This window comes from Nomascus leucogenys, chromosome 12 (genome assembly GCF_006542625.1).
Source record: "Nomascus leucogenys isolate Asia chromosome 12, Asia_NLE_v1, whole genome shotgun sequence".
NCBI lineage: Eukaryota > Metazoa > Chordata > Mammalia > Primates > Hylobatidae > Nomascus > Nomascus leucogenys.
In genome coordinates, this window is record NC_044392.1 from 44,567,828 (window position 1) to 44,583,838 (window position 16,011).

A 16,011-nucleotide genomic window follows, 5' to 3' on the forward strand; every position below is an offset into this window, starting at 1 on the left:
ACCCTGCAGAGCTCTTATTATTTTTTCCTGCCAGTGTGGTGACTGACAGTATTCAAGATGGTGGCTACTCTATCAGCCTGTGTCCCTGAATGACAAAAATAAGAACTCCCTTGTTGACCACAATGCACGTGTAGCCTGAGTGAGAAATAAACCTTTGTTATTTTAAGCCACAGTATGACTTTCCTATCTTTTTTTTTTTTTTTTTTTTTTTTTTGAGATGGAGTCTCGCTCTGTCGCCCAGGCTGGAGTGCAGTGGTGCGATCTCTGCTCACTGCAGCCTCCACCTCCCGAGTTCAAGCAATTCTCCTGCCTCAGTCTCCTGAGTAGCTGGGATTACAGGCAACCGCCACCACGCCCGGCTAATTTTTATATTTTTAAAGTACAGACGGGGTTTCACCATGTTGGCCAGGCTGGTCTCAAACTCCTGACCTCAAATGACCCGCCCACCTCAGCCTCCCAAAGTGTTAGAATTACAGGCATGAGCCACAGCACCGGGCCTGATTTTCCTATCCTTAATAGTGCAAACGCTTCTGGGAGGTCTGCAGGTTGCACGTTTTGAAATATGTTTAAGTCATCCTATATTTGTTATCTGAGATTTGGGAATTGTTTTCACAGCGTAATCTACCTGATCTTGACTAATATAGTGCCATATGACAAGCAACCCTCCAGGCTGCCTGATAAGAAGCTGAAAAACTACTATCGTTGCCATATTACTGTAATCACAATAATTATTAATTATTATAGGTACCACTTGAGTGCCTATTATGTGTACCAAGCATGTACTACCCAGTACATGCAATGCCTCAACTGATTCTCACAACAAACACAAAAGACAAACATCATTATCCCTTGCCAAGATGAGAAAATCAAGGTTTAGGAAATGGCACAAATATCTCATTTGCTGCATGATGGTTATTGAAGACGCTGTTCATTCTATCATTCTCTGTCCCTTATATAATGTTCCATAGGATGAATTCTCTTTAGCAATTATAGCAAGAACCCCCTTGGAAATCAATTTTACAACATATATCAAGCACCATTAGCATGTTCGTGCTCTTTGCCCCATTCATTAGTATTATCTAGCTCAGGCTTTTTTGTAGTATAGTTAGAAACCTATGTATATACACACCAATATATATATGAAAAGTGAATTAATAACATTAGAATTCGTCTCTTGAATTGCTAGTATGTTTCCTTTAGCCACGGGTTAAGAATGTTACTTGTCCAGTTCCCCGTTTGCCTTGGTGGCCCTGGTGGTTGGTATTTGCCTCCTCCTTCCGCAGGGTTAATTTCCTGTCAATTCTAGCAACAATATGACTTTGCTATCTTTAACAGTAGTCCCCGCAAACGCTTCAGGGAGGTCTGCAGCCTGCACATTTTGAAATATGTTTAAGTTGTCTTATATTTGTTATCTGGGGCACATAGGGTAGGCCTGGTGGCATGGGGCACCCCTGGCAGATTTGAACTTACCTTAGGTGAGTGTGCGGCGCCCCCGCGTGGCGCCTGGCGCAACAACATGCTGGGCTCTCCTGCGTGGGTCCTGGGCCAGGCGCCCACTACGTCTCCACTTCTCCCTCTCCCTTGGCCTATTGGTGCCCTCCGGCCGCACTCCCGCTCTTCCGCTGACCCACCCGTTAACAGCAACAGCCCTGCCCCTTACCCTGTCTTAGGTGCTCAGTGGGCACGCAGGATCCCGGGTCATCAGCCCCGACATGCGCGCGCGCGCACACACACACACACACACACACACACACACACACACACACACCACGCCTCGCAGCGCTTACAGCTCCACCCAACACAAAAGATCCCCAGGTTATTTTATTGCTGTACTCAGAGGTCAGTTAATGCCCCCGGCCTCCTCTCCCTCCCCCCGGCAGTGGCTGAGTCCTCTGCTGGGGTTCGCGAACCGCAGCGGGTCCGAGGGTCACCTCCGCATCTCGCCGCCGGGGGCGCCCCCGCCTCCCCTCCCCGCCGCCGGGCCAGCCGGGGTCCGAGGCCCGCAGCCCCCGGCTGGGAAGGCAGGTCTAGAGAGGCCGCTCCGGGTCTGGAGGGAGGGGAGGCTCTCCGGAAAGGGGTGGCGAGAGAACCCCGCCACGACTCCCAAGCTTCTTCGCGCGCGCTGGAGGGGACACGGTGGGCGCCTAATTCTCGGCGTAGCAGTAGGTCCCATAGGCTGCCTGCTGGGGCCTGGGGAAGCCGAAACTGCGCACTCCGGGATCCGGGAGCCCTCCGCAGCGCGGCCGCGGCGTGGTGATTGGGAAGCGCACACTGCCGTCAGCCAGCCAGCCGCCGTCGCACTGGTCTAGCCCCGAGAACTTCCAGGCGGCGTAGAGGTGCCCAACCTTGGCCACCACGGCGCCGCGTCGCCGGCACGCCGCATGGGCTTCAGACAGCGTCAGCCGCCCGGGCACGAAGAACACTTGGCCTGGGGACCACAGCGTGTCACCGACCGAGAGCAGGGTGGGCGGGGCGGGACAGCTGACACCCAGGAGGCGGAGTTGGGGTGCGGGACCGCAGAGGTGCTGGATCGAGCTTGGATACCAGGAGTTGGGGAATCGAGGCAGAAGTGCAGGGAGGGTTTGGAGAGGTGAGCTGGAGCTTGGGCGGGCGGGCGGGCGGGCTGATGGAGGGGTGGTGCCTTGGAGGGACCCGTAGACCCTGCCCTGATCTCAAGCTGAGGTCCACTCCTGGTCCCCCACATTTTTCAGACCCCGCCCGAAGACGCTGCGTTCTCCCCGCGCCTCACCGGCCAGCGCGGAGGTGAAGCAGAAGGCGTCGTAGCGGTCGCGCATCCGGTCGCGGGGCCCGTAGCTGCGGATCCCGGGCCGGCCTCGGCCGCCGCACGGGGCGCGAGCGGTGAGCACAGGGTAGCGCACGGAGCCCTCGAGCAGCCAGCCCGCGTTACACCAGTCCAGACCCTCGGTCCAAGCTGGCGGGAGACGGCGGAGGTCGGGGATGAGAGGCGTCACAGGCAGGAGCCAGACTGAGCTCGCCTGGCGCTCTCTCTCGGGCCCCTGAGACAGCTCCGAGGGGCCTGGGAGGTGCTGGATTCGGCCGCTCACCCTGGTAGAGCTGGGAGTAGGTGGCCAGGCGTCCGTCCTGCTCCTCGCACGCCTGCTTCGCCTCGTAGTAATTGAACTGGTAACGGCCCCGGCTGGGTTGGTACGGAAACACCACACCTAGGGGGTGGCGGGGATTCTGGGGAGGGCCAGCAGATGGGAGCGGAGGGGGAGGAAGGGCGGCGCGGCCTGGGAGAGGGAGCTGGGGTCCCCAGGGGTGCGGAGGAGATACTGGGAAGGAGCCCTGGAAGACCCAGGCGAGGCGGCCCCGCCTGCTACAGAGGAATGGGGCGGGAGCGGAAGGGCCTCACCCTCCAAGCTCAAGGTCAGCGCCACGCTCTCGTCCTCGATGCCGTTGATGAGCTCGCAGCGGTACCGGCCCTCGTCCTCCAGGCGCACGCCCGCGATGACCAGGGAGGCGTCTAGTCGATGCCCCCTCCGCATCCTGGCGCGCCCTCCCAGGGGCCCATACCCCCGGGCGTGCAGTCCGTTGGTGATGAGGATCAGCGTTTCCCGGAGCTCCCCAGGCTCCACCTTGCTCCAGCGCACCTTGTAGCTGGGAGGCGTGGTGCCCAGGACGCAGGGCAGCGTGGCCGTGGCCCCACGATGAGAGTGAATGACCTCGTGGATGGGGGGCAGGAGGTAGTGGGGGCCCGGGTGGGATGCTGAGCAGAGGGGGCCACAGTGACAGGAACCCCCGATCCTCACTGCCCCAAGTGCCCATCAGACCCTGCTCCCCAAATGCTTTCTCCAGAGCCCCCCAATCCTCTCCTCCATTGCCTTCTCAGCAATGACTTTCACTCCCTGGGTACCTGCAACAACTGCCCTTTCCCCTTTCCCCAAACTTGCAGTCTCCCCAAGCCTTCCCCAGATTCTGGCCTGGGCTGGGGTCTTACCTGGGTCTCCTTGGGCTTTGTGGAAGATGGTGAAGGCCCAAAGAAGGAAGCGGCAGAGTGTGGGGAGGGTGAGCCAGCCTGGCATGATGGGGGGTCAGCCCAGCACTGTCTGCAGGGCACAAAGAGCGGGCAGTTCTTAGGACTGGGGCAAAAGGGTGGGGAAGAGCAGGGTTGTGGGTGAACTCCCATCAGAGATTCCTAGAAGGGACGGTCCAGCTGGAAGCCACTGGGGCAGAGAAAAGGGGTTGGTGACAAAAGGAAGGTGATGAGGGGAAGAAGGCAGTAGCAATCCCCTTCCTCTCTCTTCCTCTGTCACATCCTCTCAGCCTGCAGGTACTAATTTAGCATCTCCTCTACCTGTCCCCCTCATCACAAGTGCTACTTCCCAAGCTTGCCATCTGGACTGCCAGCTCATCTCTATCCTCTCCCAACACCCATTCTCCATCTTGAAGCCAGAGTCAAAATGATCTTATCACTCTCCTGCTTTTTTTTCTTTTATCTTTTTCTTTTTTTTTGAGACAGAGTCTTGCTCCATGGTCCAGGCTGGAGTGCAGTGGCATGATCATGGCTCACTGCAACCCCTAACTTCTAGCCCCAGGTGATCCTCCCACTTCAGCCTCCTGAGTAGCTGGAACTACAGACATGTGCCACCACACCCAGCTAATTTTTTCTTTTTAAGTTTTTAGTAGAGACAAGGTCATGCTTCATTGACAAGGCTGGTGCTGGGATTACAGCAGGCGTGAGCCACCGGGCCTGGCCTTGTCATTCTCCTGCTTGAAAGTGACTCCTAGTTGCCCTGAGGATAAAATCCAATCTGATAACCACAGCTTCTAAGGCTGTCTATAATCTAGTTGCTCCCTGCACCTCCAGCATGGACCCCACCTAGCCTCTTACCACTTTGGCCTCTGCACTGTGCCCCTGACATGCTGGACTTCTGGCAGTTTCCCACACAGTCCAAGTTTGCATTAATTTCCTTTCTTTTGTGCCTGCATTGGTTGCACAGGCCTCACCTCCTCTGGGGAAACCTTTACTCACCCCCAGTTTGCCACACTGTAGTGCACTGTGATCTGCTGGACTGGGGACCTTTTTTTTTTTGAGACAGGGTTTCACTCTCTCACCCAGACTGGAGTGCAGTGGTATGATCATGGCTTACTGCAGCCTCGCCCTCCCAGACTCAAGCCATCCTCTCCTCTCAGCCTCCTGAGTAGCTGGGACTACAGGCGCACACCACGAAGCCCCACTAATTTTTTTTTCTTTTCTATTTTTTGTAGAGATGGAGTTTCAAAATGTTGCCCAGGCTGGTCTTGAACTCCTGGGCTCAAGTAATCCTTCTGCCTTGGCCTCCCAGAATGCTGGGATTACAAGCATGAGCCACCACACCCAGCCAGGATGTTTTTTGTCTTACAAGTACTTTTATTAGCACCTAAACTTAACAGTGTGAATTTGAACATAATATGTATCCATATATAGAGTGTATCAAGGAGGTTTTCCAGAAATTATGAAGTTAAAAAATATAAAATTATAAAGTTATTTTTAAAAACTACTTTAAATGCAATTATCTATTTCAGTACAGTAGTTGATTCCCCCCTTTAAATATTTTTTTTTTTTTTAAGACAGAGTCTCGCTCTCTTGCCCAGGCTGGAGCACAGTGGTGCAATCTCGGATCACTGCAAGCTCCGCCTCCCGGTAAAAAGATTTTTTAATAAGATACAGGGTCTTACTATGTTGCCCAATTCCTGGGCTCAAGCAATGCTCCCACCCCAGCCTCCCAAGTAGCTGGAACTACAGGTTTGAGCCACTGCACCCAGCTCCTCCTTTATTGTAACATTCTTTTTCTTTTTTTTTTCTGAGAGGGAGTTTCACTCTTGTTGCCCAGGCTGGAGTGCAATGGCACCATCTCGGCTAACTGCAACCTCCACCTCCCGGGTTCAAGTGATTCTCTTGCCTCAGCCTCCCGAGTAGCTGGGAATACAGGCACCCGCCACCACTCCGGGCTAATTTTTGTATTTGTAGTAGAAACAGGGTTTCACCATGTTGGCCAGGTTGGTCTTGAGAACTCGGGACCTCAGGTGATCCACCCTCCTTGGCCTCCCAAAATGCTGGGATTACAGGCGTGAGCCACCGCCTCCAGCACCTATTGTATCATTCTTATCCCTTTGACCTTAAAAAAAAAAAAATTGGACTGGGCCAGGCACAGTGGGTCACACCTGTAATCCCAACACTCTGGGAGGCTGAGGCGGGTGGATTACTTGAGGTTAGGAGTTCAAGACCAGCCTGGCCATCATGGTGAAACCCTGTCTCTACTAAAAATACGAAATTCAGCTGGGCGTGGTGGCGTGCACCTGTAATTCCAGCTACTCGGGAGGCTGAGGCAGGAGAATCGCTTGAACCCAGGAGGTGGAGGTTGCAGTGAGCCAAGATTGTGCCACTGCACTCCAGCCTAGGGGATAGAGCAAGACCTTGTCTCAAAAAAAAAAAAAAATGAAGACTTCTTGACTTCACTGTATTCATTTTCCAAATCTGGCTCCTCTATTTCCTAATTGCATGACTATGCATAAGTTAATTATCATGCACAAGTTACTTAACCTCTCTCTGCCTCAGTGTCCTCATCAGTGAAATGTGGGGAATAATAGCACACCTACATCACTGAGTAGTTGTGAGGAGTAAATAAATTGATATATGCAAAATGCTTGAAATAGTGTCTGGAATGTAATAAGTACTGTGTATGTGTTAGCTGTTATCTCCAGTTCCCAGCATAGTTTCTGGTATATAGTAGGTGCTAAATTAGTGTGTATAGTTTAATGAATGAACTTACATTAAGGATTCATGGGAAGATGGGATGGGGAATGGGAGATGGAGGAAGCACCCTGAGAAGTCGCCAGAAATCTAAAGAATGGAGCTCCATCTTCCTGCAGATGAGGACCAAAGACCAGCTTGCAGTAGGAGAAACGGAGGTTAAGCACAGAAAACTTCTCAGTAGTTAAAGGTGGAAGTATCTGGGAAGCGAACATGAGCAAGAGAACCACTTCTTTATAGGAGAACTTCGTAAGTAAGAATGATCGTGAGGACTGAGACTGACTGAGACCAACAATAATGATAGCTCAAATGAACACATTTAAAATTGAATGTGCCTGACACTGCTCTAAGCACTTTACATGCATATTTTTATATTTACTCCTCCCAGCAATCCTGAGGCAGAAACAACTATAAATCCTATTGTACACATGCTGAAACCAAGGTGCATCTATTTTAGGAAATGAGGTCACACAGCTAGTAAGAGGAAGGGTTTGCTGGGATTTGAATCCAGATCTGACAGTGAGGCTCAAGCACTTAATCACTAATCTGTATTTCTGTATTTCAAAACAGTGCACACACATATTCTTCATACCTCTTACAGAAAATGAGAGTAGTCAGCAGCTCCATTGCCTACCTGTTAGAAGTTGGTCTCTTCACAGAGACGGAGGGAGCAGTGCTTAGCAGCTTTTTGTCTTGCTTGAGGAAGAGGTTCTGGATGAAGGTTTTGCCAGGCTCCTGGGAGTTCCAAGCACCTTAAAACCCTGGAACTTGAGCCCCTGTTCAACACAGTTGCTCCTTTTGCACCTTTGAGGAAAAGCTTCTGTCCTGTGCTCAAAGAAGAAGCCAAGGTGCCAAGAACGACCCCCACCCCCATCAGTCCACTAAGCCATGTTAAGAGACCGGTGTCCAGCCCTGTGACTATATCTGTGGAAATCACTATTCCGGGACCAGGGGAAGATGCTGGGGTTGGGATGAGGGCTGGGAACCCATGAAGGGGAGTGGAATAAAGGGAGCAACCCAGGAATGATGGCCTGGAAGAGTGCAGAAAGTGAGGTGCTTCATTGTTTCTTGATGTCTTTGAACAAGAGAGGTGTAGATTGATTGGTGGATATGAAGGTGTTGGACTGATGGGGATGGGGATGAACTCTAAATGTGGCTCAAAGATCCTTAACTGCCAAGCTCGAGCTGCCTCCCTTTCCATATGCGCCTCATCTAAGCAGCATCCCCATCTCCCCTCTCCCCACAACAGAGTACTCACCTCTGCCCTCTGGTGCCTGAGTGCGCATTGCCGTTGCAAACGGACTCTCAGGTGGGAACCATCCAGGACTTCCAGCTGCTTCAGGAAACCGGACCTCTTCTGTACAACCCCCTGTCTGTCTGTCTGTCTGTCCTTTCCTTCTCAGTCCCCACCCCATCGGAAGCACAATTTCCCATTGTCTCTGTCTTTTCCCCTATTGTTGAATAACAGGGCCCCTTTCTTTATTCTGTGGGTAATGGCAATGAAATGTCAACAGCTGGGGATGTGGGATGCAGGACCGGCTGGCACATACCACCGGAAAAGGGCCTGGGTGGGGGGCGGGCTCAGAACAGGAATTGACATCCCCAAGAAGAAGAGAATAGGGTGAGGGGCAGAGAACGGATGGTGAAAAGGTTGAAATGGAATCTCAACACTCCAAACTACAGGGCTCTAAAGAGATTTTGTCTGAGGCCAGGGGAAAGGCTGGGTTCCATGAGGGCAGAGGGAGTGGCTAGCATTGCAATAGGAGAGATGGAGATTAGACAGTAAGGAGGATTTTTCTGTCCCCGGGGAGGAACATGAGAATTTCTGAGGATAGAAGGACTTTGGAAATCTCTCCAAAAGAGAGGTTATCTTATTGGTTCCCTAATACTCTACCTCTTCCCTCAGCACAAATAGATAACCTTTTTAAAGTACTCAGAAGGGGATCCTTAATTTTCCTGGATGGAAATTCACTTTCTCTAAAGTCTTTTTTTTTTTTTTTTTTTTTGACAAGGAGTCTCGCACTGTCGCCCAGGCTGGAGTGCAGTGGCGCGATCTCGGCTCACTGCAAGCTCCGCCTCCCGGGTTCACGCCATTCTCCTGCCTCAGCCTCTTGAGTAGCTGGGACTACAGGCACCTGCCACCACGCCTGGCTAATTTTTTGTATTTTTAGTAGAGACGGGGTTTCCCCGTGTTAACCAAGATGGTCTCGATCTCCTGACCTCGTGATCCGCCCGCCTCGGCCTCCCAAAGTGCTGGGATTACAGGCGTGAGCCACCGCGCCCGGCCTTTTTTTATTTTATTTTTTTAAGACAATGTCTCTGTTGCCCAAGCAGGAGTGCAGCGGCCCAATCATAGCTCACTGCAGCCTCGAACACCAGGACTCAAGAGATCTTCCCCTCTTAGCCTCGGAATTAGCTAGGACTACAGGCGTGCACTACCACACCCGTCTAATTAACTTTTTTTTTTTTTTTTTGAGACGAAGTCTCGCTCTGTCACCCAGCCTGGAGTGTAGTGGCGCAATCTCGGCTCACTGCAAGCTCCGCCTCCCGGATTCAAGCCATCCTCCTCTTACCTCAGCCTTCAGAGCAGCTGGGACTACAGGCGTGCACCACCACGCCCAGATAATTTTTGTATTTTTTTGTAGAAATCAGGTTTCACCATGTTGCCCAGGCTGGTCTCGAACTTCTGGGCTCAAGCAATCCGCCCACCTCAGCCTCCCCAAGTGCTGGGATTACAGGCGTGAGCCACCATGCTGCCCCTAATTAAGTCCATTTTAAAACCTTTCCATTGAGGTATAATTTACATACAAAAAAGTCATAGAAATTATGTGTACAGTGAAGTACTGGGCCTGCCTGCCCGCCCGCCCGCCCGCCCGCCTCCCTCCCTCCCTCCCTCCCTCCTTCCCTTTCTTCTTTCTTTTTCTTTTCTTCCCTCTGTGGCCCAGGCTGGAGTACACTCGGCTCGCTGCAGACTGCCTGCGTCCGGCTCCCGTGATTCTCCTGCCCTGGCCTGCGGGCTGCAGGGATTGCCGGCGCGCGCCACCACCCCTCCCTGGTTTTTCTCCTTTGGCTGGAGACGCAGTTTCGCCATGTGGGCCAGGCTGGTCTCCACCTCCTGACCTCCGGTGGTCTGCCCACCTCGGCCTCTAGAGGTGCTGGGACTGCAGACGGAGGCTCGCTCACTCCGTGCTCGCTGTTGCCCGGGCTGCAGTGCGGTGGCGTGGTCTTGGCTCACTGCGACCTCCGCCTCCCAGCCGCCTGCCTTGGCCTCCCAGAGTGCTGGGATTGCAGCCTCTGCCCGGCCGCCGCCCCGTCTGGGAGGTGGGGAGCGTCTCTGCCTGGCCGCCCATTGTCTGGGTTATGAGGAGCTCCTCTGCCCGGCCGCCCCGTCTGGGAGGTGAGGAGAGCCTCTGCCCAGCCGCCACCCCGTCTAGGAAGTGAGGAACGTCTCTGCCTGGCCGCCCATCGTGTGGGATGTGAGGAGCGACTCTGCCCGGCCGCCACCCCGTCTGGGAAGTGAGGAGCGCCTCTGCCCGGCCGCCCCGTCTGGGAAGTGAGGAGCGCCTCTGCGCGGCCGCCCCGTCTGGGAAGTGAGGAGCGCCTCTGCCCGGCCGCCCCGTCTGGGAAGTGAGGAGCACCTCTGCGTGGCCACCCATTGTCTGGGATGTGAGGAGCGCCTCTGCCTGGCCACCACTCCGTCTAGGAAGTGAGGAGCGTCTCTGCCCGGCCGCCCCGTCTGGGAAGTGAGGAGCACCTCTGCCTGGCCGCCCCGTCTGGTATGTGGGGAGCGCCTCTGCCCGGCCGCCCCATCTGGGAGGTCTACCACAGAGGCCAGAAGCAATGTGGGGGCTGGATGTGGTGGCTCACGCCTGTAGTCCCAGTACTCTGGGAGATGGAGGCGGGTTGATCACTTGAGGCTAGGAGTTCGAGACCAGCCTGGCCAACATGGCGAAACATATGAAAAATACAACTGACAAACCAACCAACCAACCAAGCGACAACAAAACAGGTCTACCCTGGAGTCATACTCTAATTTTTTCTATTTTCCTCCCTTTCTGATCCTTTATCCCACTTTCTTTTTCTTCCTCTTCCTTCTCTTTTTCCTTTGTCAAATAGAGGATTGAGTTATTATCATTGATCCATACAAAGTCCATCTCTCATTTATTTTCTTTAATTCCCACCCCCCATTTCTATTCCCCGTCTTCCCTTGTGCAACCTTCCTAATATGTTTGATATGCATCTTTTTGTTTGTATGTACTTTTATAAAATGTTTATTGTTTTGTGTGCAAAAATAAAAATAAAAAATAAATTAAAAAAAATTATGTGTACAGCTAAATGAATTTTTACCTGTGTACACATAATGTACACAGGTAAAAACCCACCAGATCAAGATATAGAACATTTCCAATAATGCCGAATAGGCCCAATTGTTTCTGTTTTTTATCAAAGCAGAGGGAAGACTCCATCCACCTGCCCCTGTAAACAGCCATGTAGAAATGTTTTGAGCTTTAAGTTCCATTTTAGCCTTATTTTTATTTATTTATTTATTTTTTTTTTTGGAGATGGAGTCTCACTCTGTCACCCAGGCTGGAGTGCAGTGGCGTGATCTCGGCTCACTGCAAGCTCCGCCTCCCGGGTTCACGCCATTCTCCTGCCTCAGCCTCTCCGAGTAGCTGGGACTACAGACGCCCGCCACCACGCCCGGCTAATTTTTTGTATTTTTAGTAGAGACGGGGTTTCACCATGGTCTCGATCTCCTGACCTCGTGATCCACCCGCCTTGGCCTCCCAAAGTGCTGGGATTACAAGCGTGAGCCACCGTGCCCGGCCCATTTTAGCCTTATTTTCTCTCTGCTGTAGCCCCATGGAAGTTGCTTTGCATTATTAAAGCCATATAATTTCATGTTCTTTGAGTTAAAAATTAAAAAAAAAAAAAAAAAAGAGGCCGGGCACTATGGCTCACGCCTGTAATCCCAACACTTTGGGAGGCCAAAGTGGGTGGATCACCTGAGGTTAGGAGTTCGAGACCAGCCTGGCCAACATGGTGAAACTCTGTCTCTACTAAAAATACAAAAATTAGCCAGGCATTGTGGTGTGCGCCTATAATCCCAGCTCCTCAGGAGGCTTGAGCTGGGAGAATCGCTTGAACCCGGGAGAAGGAGGTTGCAGTGAGCTGAGATCGTGCCATTGCACTCCAGCCTGGGCAACAGAGTGAGACACCATCTCAAAAAAAAAAAAAAGAACCATACCCTTTCAGAGCTGGAGACCTCAGGATGCTGAACATTTACTAGAGGAGGAGACAGAGAGGAAGGTGGCTTGCCCCAAATCACGCACAACACAGTCGTTGAGTCAAGCCTAGAAGTTTCTGCTTTTTCCACTAATCCTCTTCTGCCTCTTTCCTTGGATGTCCAATTCAGACAAGCTTCAGGTTTTCACTTGGGCCATATCTAATAATAGGAAGCTCACCTTGAATATACTTTTCTTTCTTTCTTTCTTCCTTTCTTTTGAAACAGGGTCTCACTCTGTCACCCAGGCTGGAGTGCAGTGATACGATCATGGCGCACTGCAGCCTCGACCTCCCAGGTTCAAACGATCCCTCCCACCTCAGCCTCTTGGGTAGCTTGGTGCATAGATGTGCACCACCACACCCAGCTAACTTTTAAAAATTATTTGTAAAGACAGGGTCTCCCTATCTTGCCCAGGCTGCTCTCGAACCCCTGGACTCAAGTGACCCTCCTGCCTTGGCCTCCCAAAGTGCTGGGATTACAAGCGTGAGCCACTGCACCCAGCTGACTATACTCTTGAGAGATCTGATTGACTATATTTTCCCTGTCTACTCCATCCCTGTTCTTAAGCGCTTCCCTCCTCCTCCCACGACTGTCTTTCTCATGAGAGAAGACAAATAGCCCCCTGTCTCCTTGGACAGGACACCCTGATCCAGTGCATCTGATTGGCTTCCTGCCAACTCAAACAAACAGCCTCCGGCAGAGAGAGAAGTAGATATAAATGGCTCCACAGCCTGGCCACTGCAGCCATTCCCAGGCTCATTTCTCCACAAATTTACTGCTCCTTTCTCCACAAATCACTTCTGAACTGTGGCTTGGAAGTCTCTGGTATGTAAATCCATAAAAGGCTGAGTTTGACAGGGAGGAAAGCCTAGAACTATTTGATAGATGCAAAAACAACCCAGTGAGGACAAAATGAGAAAGGAACAGACAGGAATACATATAATGAATAGCCAAACTGTGTTTAGTTTACTCAAGGTCACTTTCATTCTCAGTTTCCCCCCAGACATTGAAACGGGAGTGGGGTGAGATGGCTGAGACAAGCTGGGGTCTCCTCACTGACCCAGCATCTCTGAGGAAGGGCTTTGTCAGTCGTATACCTACTGACCAGAGTGTGGTGGAGTGATTCCAGACAAGCACGGAGTCCCGACATCTCCTTCTCTAACCCCCACACTCGGCTTCCACCATCCAAGCAAGTTCAGCTGTCCAGTTTTCCTAACCCCTGGTGATGGCAAGCATGGTCCCAGTTTATGACTAGGATTGTTGTGTGAATGACTGTAAGGGCTGGCAAGATGACACTTTAGGGAGGACTTTAAAAGGCATGGCTCTCTCTAGTCTTTCTCTTTCCAACATTTTTAAAATAATTTTTTTAAGAGATGAGATCTCTAAAAATTTTTTTAAGAGATGGGATCTGGCTGGGCGCGGTGGCTCATGCCTGTAATCCCAGCACTTTGGGTGGCAGAGGCGGGCGGATCACGAGGTCATGAGTTCAAGACCAGCCTGGCCAGCATGGTGAAACCCCGTCTCTACTAAAAATACAAAAAGTTAGCCGGGCATAATGGTGCATGCCTGTAGTCCCAGCTACTCGGGAGGCTGAGGCAGGAGAATCACTTGAACCCAGGAGGCGGAGGTCGCAGTGAGCCGAAATGGCACCACTGCACTCCAGCCTGGGCGATAGAGCAAGACTCTGTCTGAAAAAAAGAGAGAGAGAGAGAGAGTGAGATGGGATCTGTCTCTGTGGCCTAGAACTGCAGTACAGTGGTGCGTTCATTGCTCACTACAGCCTCAAACTTCTGGGTTCAAGTGATTCTCCTGCCTCACCCTCCTGATTAGCTGGGACTACAGGCAGGCACCCCCATGCCTGGCTCTCCAGCATTTCTCCAGGGCCAAAAGGCAGCAACATTGAACTCAGCCTGGTGCTTTATTTGGACACTCTCCTAGACTCCACTCCTGGCCACATATAGAGGCCTGGAGTATGCAAGTCTTACTCCCCAGAGCGTGCAAGGTAGAACTCTGCAGTACAAACCTTTACAGCTGCTGGACATAGGAGACCTTCTAGTAGAGGATAGGAGGCTTGTGTTCTAGTTACAGTTCCGCCACAGTGTCACCTTAGGTGACACAGGCCCAGGCTTCGGCGCTGGGCCTGTTACTTCATCTGCACAATGGAAACTCCATTCTATTTAAATTATTTTCTAAAGGGCCTCAGTCTGCAGAGACACAGAAGCAAATGACTTTATGAAGCTCCTGACTGTATGAAGTTCTCAGTCAAACAAAGTAGTACCTCTTCTGCCCATCTCAGAGGTAGATGAGGGTAAAGTGAAATAACGGAAAGCACAAGGAACAGTAAAAGGCAAATGTCAAGAAGCTGTTTGCAAAGTTACCAAGATGTAAAATTAGATTTTACTTATTAATAATCATGTCACTTGTTATTCTGTTTATAACGGTCAGTTCACTGCTGATATTCAAGTGGACTGTTTAAACTGTATTTTTGCTCAACTATCCCTCCAAATTAAATATCTCAAAATCTTGACTGTGTATTTTCTTTTTTTTTTTTTTTTTTTGAGACGGAGTCTCGTTCTGTCGCCCAGGCTGGAGTGCAGTGGCGCAATCTCGGCTCACTGCAAGCTCCGCCTCCCGGGTTCACGCCATTCTCCTGCCTCAGCCTCTCCGAGTAGCTGGGACTACAGGCGCCCGCCACCACGCCCGGCTAATTTTTTGTATTTTTAGTAGAGACGGGGTTTCACCGTGTTAGCCAGGATGGTCTCGATCTCCTGACCTCGTGATCCGCCCGCCTCGGCCTCCCAAAGTGCTGGGATTACAAGCGTGAGCCACCGTGCCCGGCCGACTGTTTATTTTCTTAGCCCATGTTATTCTCCCAGGACTCAAAGCTTGGTGTCTCAAATCCCTGGCTTGTCTTCTCATTCTGGCCAGTCTAGGTGGGGTCTGGCTTCAGTTTGTACAGATTCTCACTTCCAATCTCATATTGGTCAAACAAATCCAGAAGTAAGATCTACACGTATTAATCAACCATTCTCAGACCAGGATTGAAATAACTTAAAAAAGTGAATTCTGGCCGGGCGCCGTGTTCACGCCTGTAATCCCAGCACTTTGGGAGGCTGAGGCGAGTGAATCACGAGGTCAGGAGATCAAGACCATCCTGGCCAACATGGTGAAATCCGTCTCTACTAAAATTACAAAAATTAGCCAGGTATGGTGGTGCATGCCTGTGAAACTAGCTACTCGGGAGGCTGAGGCAGGAGAATCGCTTGAACCAGGGAGACGGAGGTTGCAATGAGCTGAGATTGTGCCACTGCACTCCAGCCTGGTGACAGAGTGAGACTCTGTTTCAAAAAAAAAAAGTGAACCCCAACTTATAGCTGTATGTTCTTTCACGTGGGAGAAATAAACTCTATCACAGTATTATTATTCCCATTTTATAGACCAGGAAACTGATGTTCAGAAAGGTTTAGTAAGTTAGTAACTTGTTCAAGTTTGTATACTTACTAAGTAACCCAGGTAGCCTATCTCTAAAGCTAGATGAGTTCTTCTTTGCTGTGAAAGAATAATTTCTTGAAACTTGGAAAAGGTAAAATGAGGATTTTTTGGTTTCTTGTTTTTTGTTTTGCTTTGTTTTGCTTTTTTGATATCACACTAGAGCATTTTTTCTTTTTTTTTTTCTTTTTTTTGTTTTTTTGAGATGGAATCTCACTCTGTCACCCAGGCTGTAGTGCAGTGGCATGATCTTGGCTTACTGCAACCTCCGCCTCCTGGGTTCAAGTGATTCTCCTGTCTCAGCCTCCCAAGTAGCTAGGATTACAGGCGTGTGCCACCACACCCAGCTAATTTTTTGTATTTTTAATAGAGATGGGGCTTCACCATGTTGGCCAGGCTGATCTCGAACTTCTGACCTCAAGTGATCCACCCACGTAGGCCTCCCAAATTGTTGGGATTACAGGCATGAGCCACCACACCT

The 16,011-nt window shown here is 51.1% G+C and overlaps 1 protein-coding gene and 1 long non-coding RNA gene across 5 annotated transcripts; one reads left to right on the forward strand and one right to left on the reverse strand.

Moving 5' to 3' along the window:
* Positions 1 to 1,803: 1,803 nt before the first annotated feature.
* Positions 1,804 to 8,502, reverse strand: HAPLN2 (hyaluronan and proteoglycan link protein 2). 4 transcript variants are annotated; one of them, XM_030824189.1, is made up of 7 exons: positions 8,013 to 8,499; positions 7,389 to 7,530; positions 3,959 to 4,067; positions 3,374 to 3,727; positions 3,066 to 3,182; positions 2,750 to 2,932; positions 1,804 to 2,428 (listed from the first exon to the last, which is right to left on the reverse strand). In XM_030824189.1, exons 3-7 carry the CDS (start codon positions 4,041 to 4,043, stop codon positions 2,145 to 2,147), a joined length of 1,023 nt encoding a protein of 340 aa, XP_030680049.1. In that variant the 5' UTR covers positions 4,044 to 4,067; positions 7,389 to 7,530; positions 8,013 to 8,499; the 3' UTR covers positions 1,804 to 2,144. The 4 variants fall into 4 exon arrangements, with proteins under 4 accessions (XP_030680049.1, XP_030680048.1, XP_030680051.1 ...); XM_030824188.1 differs by having other exon boundaries at positions 7,389 to 7,579; XM_030824191.1 differs by having other exon boundaries at positions 3,066 to 3,157; positions 3,374 to 4,067; positions 8,013 to 8,502.
* Positions 5,596 to 14,572, forward strand: LOC115837621. The gene is made up of 2 exons (XR_004032628.1): positions 5,596 to 5,644; positions 14,237 to 14,572. It is a non-coding gene; the product is annotated as an uncharacterized LOC115837621 (long non-coding RNA).
* The last annotated feature ends 1,439 nt before the right edge of the window (positions 14,573 to 16,011 follow it).